We start from the raw sequence: 9189 nt of genomic DNA on the forward strand, positions 1-9189 counted from the left end.
AAATGTAGTGACTACTGTATAAGAACAAAGAAGTGAAAAACGAATAATATTAAATTTAAGGTCCTTTGGCTCAAAAGGAACTGGCGTCGATCCCTTATCCATTAAGCTCTACAAGTATTGCATCCCAAACATGTTTGTGAACAAGCAGCAAACAAATATTGTGCTTGGTGTTTTTACTATAGTTGTATTTCAGTCAATGTAGTTTGTAATTACAGGTCATTGTACGTAAATTTTGACAAATCCAACTCGTCTCTGCTTTCCTCCATATTGGGCTAGCTGATAGCTTTCGCGGTCTATTTAAAAGTAGGACGTGTGATTCCATCTTGTTATCCCAGCCGTGTGTAAAATACAAGTACTGAAATGTGGTTTTTTCATTATGTCACTTCGTCATTCCACTCGCGTTGTCGAAGAGTAGATTAATGACTAATCTTAATAGGTAACTTTGTCACTAACTTCAGTTTTTTGGTATTTTAATCTCTAATATGCCCAGACAACTTCCATCTAATATCATCCCGCTGTCTCCTATACTGAATGTATTTTCTTCACTACAGTGTAGACTATTCATAAGTATGTGCTTAAATATTTATCGCTCTTCACGATCTGAAACAGTTTAATTAAGTTTCCTTGTACATGATTTCAGGATCGATGTTAATATGCCCAGCTTAAATATTAACCTAGTGATCTTATTCATCAAATGTGTAGGTTGTTATTTATTGTAGTATGGTTTGCAATATCGCGGGTAGACACTACTGAAAATCATCTGATTCTATGGCTTGTGATGGCTTCGTTATCATGTATTTCAACAAGTATTAAAAAGATAGTTGGGCAGAAAAAAATAAATATTATTCAAGCGAAAATGGCAATAAGCTGCGTCAAGGTACGTCACAGAATTTAGTACATAACCTATTATTTAGTCAAGTATTTTGTCAGTGAATTACTCAAACATGCTACCGGTTTCCTACACTGTCTTGCGCTAATAATCTGATAACACTAATCTGATTTGTTTTTATAATTAACTCACCAGTAACTTGTATTTGGGCCACATTTTAAGTGTGATGGCTATGGGTATTACCCGTCTGCCCAAATCGACGTGGGCGGAAAGGGTTTCAGATCTAGGAGGCCTCAACCACAAATCCATGAGTTATCATTTAAGTCATAATGATAAGTGTTGTTTTCCATCTATCTGATGCTCCACTCTTTATCTGGTTTTATCTGTCAGTTAGGTTGTTAAAATTGTGGCTTTTGCTTATTGATTTCTGATTTCAGAGCATATTGCATGCATTGTTTCGCTTAGTTTAATGATGGATACAGCTTTTTGGACGTTTTATATCATACATTTTACAAACAAATGAAATTCAAATGGATTTATGGAAAAGCATTGAGAAAAACCTGTCTTGGTTTGAGTTGTCTTCGGAGGTGCATATACAGTTGAACGATGATCCAAAGAAGTACGAAGAACAAATTTTGCTACACAGTTTTCGAAACCAGTTACGCTACACCGGAAATATAGTACAATCGGTATGCAAAGTGTTTAGATAATCCTAAATTAAGGTCATAAAACGCGAAAAGAAATACTACGAAAAACTTGTTGATTATGGAAGACAACACTATCTCCTATATCCTTACCACTTACAAGACAAAATAGTCCGTGGTTTGCAAATTACTCAGTTTGTCTACTACCGTCGCATGTTAATTGATCTGATTTCGACTGAAAAGTCATATGACTGTCTTCCGAATTTTACTGCTGCAGATTGCTTACGTTTGTTGGGAATTGGCAGAAATCAGTATATTGAACTTGTTAACACTTACAAGAGTTTCCTGTCGTCAATAGGTCCTGACGAAAATGAAATTCAGGGACTTCTTTGTGACATTCTCCCATCACAACCAATCGATAAAGTCATACTTGAGCCCTGGTATGTAGTTCGTATTGGATCGGTCATGTTATCTGACATACAAACATCTACGGATTCCGAGCGCATAATGATCGACCAGCTTATAGATGCTGAAAAGGCAGACGACCTGGAAGAAACCAACCAAGTCAGCCCCGGAATCCTGGTCAAAGATCTTGATCGAGATATCGTCAGAGGACTTTACCTTCGCGGTTTGGTTTACATTGATATTCCAGTGTCTTGCGACGATAAGATATGTGTTCCTACACTTGAGGGCTTCGTAATGAATCGTATCAGTGGAGATATTAGAGAAAATCTTCTATACAAGATTTTTGTCACTGCTGATGAGAACACATCAGTTAGTGAACTAGCCGAGTGTCTGCAGGTAGATGTGAACTCAGTAAAACAAGCTGCTTCCATATTTTGTCGGTTGGGGTTCGCTCAAAAACGGATCGGACGTCCGGAGAGTCGAACAAAGCCTTTTCAAATTCCAATGTCTAATGATGAGTCTGATACGCTGCTACACACGGAAAACTCAGCTGTCGAAGCAAACTTAGATTCTTTTCCATCTGTAGATGACCACTGTCAGCAGAAAAAAAAGTTGGTATTGATATTTGATTCGACTATCACGGCTTATCTCATGATGGGCAATTTATCACCCAACTTAAAGCCTCATGCAGTTACAATGTTTGAAGTCGGGAAATTGTCAGATGATTCATTGAATTCTTTCGTATTTGAATTAAATCATCTTGTTCCTGTTTCAGAAGGTGAAGTCGGGGTTTATCGCGAGTATGCTCTGAATTTAAGAAAAACAATCCACTTTTTGCGTAGTCAGGCTTCATTAGACTCAACGGACTTCTGTGATGTTGATTTAATTAGAGGTGGTTCGTTGTTAAGTTTAGAGGCTGAAACACGCATACGAGTTTTGCGCAAAAATTATAATGTAGTTGTGAGCCTTATCCCCTCAACATATGAAGACCAGCAAGCTTCTGATTCCCAATGGCCACCACATTTAGGACCACCTATATCAGAAGCTAATTCTCCTTGGTTCGGCTTTTTTATTTCTTGTGTCGCAAGCAATACAATTCAAAGAAAACAGAATCCCAGTGTCGATGTATTGCCTACTCTTTTGACAACATGTGGTACTAGGATATCTAGGCTTCCATCACCTTTACGAGGAATTTCACGCTTCTGGCTTACTGCATGGGGTCATGACGCTGTGGTGGTAGATTCAACTAATTTTTTAACCACAGCAAACGATATGCTTCTATCATCGCCTGTACTTATCCAAGTGAGTTTTATCGATAATATCTGTTTTTTACTCACTTTAATCTGATTCTGAATACACTAACCCTATGTCCGAAAATTTGAAATCAATTCTAATGTTAAATTAACGATTTCCCCATTAAACAATCTTTCTATGTAGAAAAGTCTGTTGTCTGAATTTGGTGTTTAACATTTGTAGAAAAATAAAGAATAGATGCATCTGAGCCACTATGAAAGATTATAAGTCATAACACTCAAAGTTTCTAACGACTGATCTACGTCACTATATGAATTTGAAAACACCACTTTACTTAGACTAACAGTCAAGTAATCCCTGAATTAGTACCATGTGTCACTTTTAGGATTATTAGCTTTTTTAAAATTCAATTCCACTACATTTATTATCGAGCGTTCAGGTAAACGATCAATTAATATACCTGATCCCTTTTCTAGCCATCTTGATTTCTAAAACTCCATAACCTTTACTATCTTGTTCTTACTTTGACCACAACACGACCCCAAGATTCCATGATCCCACTTCAAGTAAATAATGCTTGGGAGAAGTTTTCACTGTGACAATTGTGGCGTATAAATGTCTTTCATTATATCTTATTGCTGTAAGTGAAGATGATAGATCCCTGTTGTTTCAGTAGGTCATTAAAACTTTCGAAATGGTTAAAGTTTTCTGATCTTACAAGGGGCCATATGTTTTATCAAAAAATCTACCTCGCTTTCTCCGCAAATATGATAGTCTAACAAAAACCCAAGGTTTAATTATTCTAAACTGCTAGTATGTCTTGATCAATTTAATATTCTGTTAGATATGCTGTGATTATTTTACATTATAATCAGGTGTTCTTACGATCGACCTAGTCAGTCGTGATTACTTACCTCACCCTATTTCGGTGCGATCTACTGCATCCAACTCTACAGACTAAATACAATGTAACTACGTACTATTCAATATTTTGGTGGTAATTTATCGGTTGTACAAGGGAAAACGTATTACATTTGGCATTATTACTCTACATTTCCCTAATTCAGTATCAGTGGGAAGACATGTCTATTTCTTTGAATCTTTAATTTCTTTGATCAAAAACAGCCTGTTATATAATGAAGTCGAATAGCCGAAGTATTCTTAAGTATGTTTTCCCACTGTTATGTATACCAAAAATTAAAGCATTCTCATTTGAAAACAGCGAATTATTACCAAAAAAGTCTTTTAATGTTCCTTGAAGTTGAATTCCTGGTGAGATTATAATTTGTGGTCGATCTTTGAGCAACGCCGAAATGACCTTGGAAATGTCTATCTGCTTACTAGGGTTAAATGAGGGTTATAAGTTAGTGCGAGGAACCAGGTTTAGGATTTACAGTTGAACGTTACGGTTAGAAGTTATAGTTGTTTTCTTCACGAACTGACATCAGCTATGATGCCGAAATGGTATAGCCAAATGAGTGGATGAATCTCGCGCCAAAATTTAAGACCTGCTATCTTAAACTTGATTGGTTCGTCCATAAATTATAGTCTCACCAAATTCTCACATATTCACACAGTCTATTCAGATAGTACGATTTTATGGTACTTCCTTGGAAAGTGCTTTATCACAGTATTACTGTTTCTTAGTGTATTTTAAAGAAGTAATATCTTGTCTCTGGTTGATACTAAAAATCAAACACATTGTCCGTTCATTCATTTCCGATTCTGAAGTACTTCGTGGTATCGTTTACAATATTGCCATTCAAATATCTGACGAGAAAGGTTGCACAACGTAAGGGTGATTATTTCCATAAATTTCGATTTTTCTGTAATCTCATGACATAAGTCAAAAGTAGAATTCCTATTATTCAACCCATGTGGATTTGGTTGATATTTCTATAATTGAGAGGATATTTAATACCTGTCATCACAGTCGTATCGTAGCCACCAAAATTCTACTAACATAACATCTCCATGTTTCAGATTAAGTTCTAGTTAAACTGATAATGATTTTTTCTCATCTCTTAGACACAAGGGCTCCAGTATCCTGAAGGAACGAATGGCGTATGAATCAATTGTTGTTCACTGGCTACCATGGGACTTTATCTCCTTACGATGCTCCACTGCCTTATGGACTAGACCTTTAGGTCAAAGGCTCCGGGTGTGGCCCCCTAAGAAAACCACCTGCTTCAGTCTGGGCACCTGGGCAGTATCACAGCCCTCACACAAATCGAATGAGATTTGTGAGGCGCATATTTATCTGGTGCTTCCTTGTACCAATATTTATGTGTTTAAATAAATAAATAATAAACATCTCTTAGACATTTTATAGTTGGTTACTTTCACTTTGCCTTACTCAAATCTTTTTCTTTTAAAAAGGCCATCGAAAGTTATGAATTTGAAGAAAATTTGTCCCAGAGATACATACCTTTACCTATTTCCAAGGAATTCCTACAACATTCATCCAATTGTATACCAGAATTCATAGTACATCTCATGAACGTTATCAATTTAACCTATGTCTCTGGATATATCATAGTATTGGCTCCGATGAACAAATGTGAACACGATCAAGATCTGAATAAACTAGCTTCAGAAGACCAAGACATTTTATTGACTAGCACAGATTCGATTTTACAACGTGATCAACAAAAAAGTGAATATAATTGTTGTAGGAAAGCTGTTTTAGTAGAAAATGAATTGCTTACTATTATGAAAGAGCATAAACCAATCTATTTCATTACTTTACGTTTAGGTTTGCCCATCTTTAACATGGAATTAAATCACGCCGTTTGTGCTCAAATATCTAGTCAGAATTTATTATCCACTAATAACCGCAATCATCTTGAAGCTACTAATCATCTACTTGTTGAAGAATTTACCAAATTTATTTTTAATGACTGTTCAGGTTTGCTACCCAACAAAAACCAATATAGTTATTCAACTTTTGTTACCAGTTCTGGTGGTAATTTTCCTGATACTTGGCCCCTGCCTACAAAAAATATGATGTGCGCCAATGGTGTTTTGTCATTTATTTAGGCTTTTTCACCACACCTAATAATAGTTAATCTGAAATTATTTTTGGTTGTAACGCGTACATATCTATTTTAGTCAAATAATTTAATCGTTTGATAAACACTCATTTTAATTTTTTGTGTGTTATTTGTTATTTACGTATCACCTAGGTTTTATCCTTTTTTATTTTTAATTTCTATCCATTCTTTCGTATTTTTATATCCAACCCTAAAAATATTTTGTTATACATGTGACAGCAGAAAATATCGTTCTATTTATTCTGTAATTGATTCTTGACAAAGTCATGTCCATATATCAGTGACTGCATATTGGATACATCAGTCATCAATGCAAACTTGGTAATTAGATTACAGGTAGTTTCGAACGAATTATAACTTATAAATAACTCTGTAAAAGGTTTTTCATTTACGTAAAGACAACTGACTGGACAATGTTGGGAAGATTTTTAATCAATAATATTTTCCAGGCCTCTCACAATCAGTAGGCTCAAGTAATATTTTTTTCTAATCAATTTCTAAGTCGTACCAAAGTTTCGTGATTTCCGTCCCAACTAAATTCACATCAAGAATATAATCTTGTCATCTCAATGGAGTTATAGTATCATAATTGTTGCTCATCTAAAAATGTTAAAATAACCCATTGTCATCGAATAAAGAGAATTTAACAGAGAACATTCTTCGGACGATATCGTCTACTAATGCTGCACAATCGCGTTCTTATTCGTGCAATAAATATATCAGCCTATAAAAAAGAAGCAATCACACTAGAAATTTGTCCAAAACTTCAAATGTAAGGATAATTTCGTATAATACTCTAGAGGTTTGAGAAGAATGAGAGGCTAAAAACTGTCTATCTAAAATATGGGCGATAATTGTCCACTTGACAGATATGAAGAAGTAAAATGCTTTTAGGACATTGTCAAAACGGTCGGTTTTCTTCGTCTTTACGAATGTGACGTAAATTTACCACATACGAATATCTACCCTAAATCCCCTCTCAGTGTCTATTCTACAGGACTTCAACACAGCTCAGACCAAGAACACGTGATTAGCCTGACTAGAACGTAAATATATTTCCGCACCAGAAACCGGCCCAATTCAACAACAATCAACAGTCAATAATAATAAGGAGAGGAGAATATATATAACTCATCTAAAACTTGTCAGACTATCTACAAGTCTGACTAAGCAAACAACCAATCATTATCATTCTCTCCCACATATCAGACATCATAACAATTGATTAATAATTATGTTTATTTATTTATTTGAACACAAATATTGGTACGAAGGGACACCGAATACTTATGTACCACACAAGTCACTTGATTTGTGTGTGAGCTGTGATGCTGCCCGTGTGCTCAGACCGTAATAGGTTTTCTTGAGAGGTCACACACGGAGCCTTCGACCTAAAGGTCTGATCCACGAGGCAGTGGAGCAACGTCAAGAGATGCAGTTCCATGGTAGCCGGTGACTGACGATTGGTTCGCACGCCATTTTCTCCTTCAAGATCCCGGTGCCCATGTGCACCATTGGTTTAGGATCAGTTTTTTAACTCTCCTAGATGGACCTTCCGTATCTGTTATATCCCGTTGAGATTTATGATTGGTAACTTTGAGAACTATTTATGAACCGATATAATATGTATATTTCCTATTGTATAATTGTTAAGTAACTGAACTATTCATTTTCGTGTCCCTCTTATTATAAGCTATATTTTGACCTATAGACTATTATTATACGTTTAATCATTCTTGAGTTATCCCTAATTCATCAATTACTGTTCCCCCTATTCACAGCCACATTTTGCCAAATCTTGTACAAATGTTATTTTCTATTTTATGGTACGATGTGGTCAGTTTGTTCGGTATATAAACCCATTATGTTTGTGAATAATGATTCAGATTGCATGGGTTTTATTGGTGTTCTGGACTTCACTGGCTGAGCTAGGCAGATAGAAGGACTGATAAGTATTCAAGACTGCTCATACGGCTTTTGTGTGTCATTGCTCTGATCGATAGTTCACTCCTCTCTGATTGGCGGGAATCATCACGTAATATATATTACAGGGGACTCACGCATGCACTCGATATGATAGTATCCACCAACCCAGTTAAAGCCCCGGACATTCGCTTTTTGTCCCCTGAATTTTGTAAACCACACCCCTGACTCAAGAAAGCAATGAGTAGGTTTTCCCTGGTAGTGGCTGTTTACGCGTGTCTATGTGAGAGCATTTCGAAAAGGAGAGATGACTCTTCTCATTGTCGGCCGTACCAGGCATTCGGGGGCTAATTATGAATATTTGTAGGCGGGTGATGATAACTGACTACGTTCGAACAGTACAATATAATAGTGAAAACGAAACTACGGCATTCTGAAAAATGTGTCAGGCCAAAGGCAAGATGAAAGATTGTACATGTCGCTTTTAGATGCAGTGTTCAGTCTCAAATTAATAAATCACCATTACATCAGCAGTACAAAAGATTTTTACTCGAGCTCCCATTAATCTTTCTCTTGATCATGTAGATTACTTTGAAGAGTGGTTCTTCTTGAGCAACATTGCCTGGAGTTGGAGAAGATGCTCATGTACTAAGCTACTGATTGATTTAGATTCCCATTTGAAAAGTCACACTATGTACTGTTCTGAGATGCTCGCTTGGTGAGATCAATGTGGCCTGTTCCTCGATAGCAAATAAAGTTATGCATGTATATCTATGTAGCTCAAAGAGGAAATTTACCCATAAAAGATCTATGAATAGTATCCTTTTTAGAGTAGACAATATAAAGCTTAACTGAGTAGAAAGCTCTCAGAGATCTTGAAATCCGTTTATTTACGACTTCCGTAGCATTAACTTCGTTAGATTTGCCATTTTGAACCGTCAGTGATCTTTCAGGTAGTAGTTTGTTAGAACATGTAAATGACGGTTCTTTTCAATGAAGGTACTGACAAAATATAGCCTGATCACAATGAGCAATCATGTGTGAGATACGTTTCTCCGCCACTCAATTCGAAGTTTCACCT

The 9189-nt window shown here is 36.1% G+C and overlaps 1 protein-coding gene across 1 annotated transcript; it reads left to right on the forward strand.

Annotated features, from left to right (window-relative positions):
- Positions 1-778: 778 nt before the first annotated feature.
- On the forward strand, positions 779-6539 carry Smp_130030 (hypothetical protein; the record flags this gene model as incomplete). The annotated part of the gene is made up of 4 exons (XM_018790781.1): positions 779-877; positions 1312-1518; positions 1552-3180; positions 5512-6539. 4 exons carry the CDS (start codon positions 779-781, stop codon positions 6169-6171), a joined length of 2595 nt encoding a protein of 864 aa, XP_018646018.1. The 3' UTR covers positions 6172-6539.
- Between the last annotated feature and the right edge of the window lie 2650 nt (positions 6540-9189).

The sequence above is a fragment of the Schistosoma mansoni genome (genome assembly GCF_000237925.1).
Source record: "Schistosoma mansoni, WGS project CABG00000000 data, supercontig 0037, strain Puerto Rico, whole genome shotgun sequence".
Classification (NCBI taxonomy): domain Eukaryota; kingdom Metazoa; phylum Platyhelminthes; class Trematoda; order Strigeidida; family Schistosomatidae; genus Schistosoma; species Schistosoma mansoni.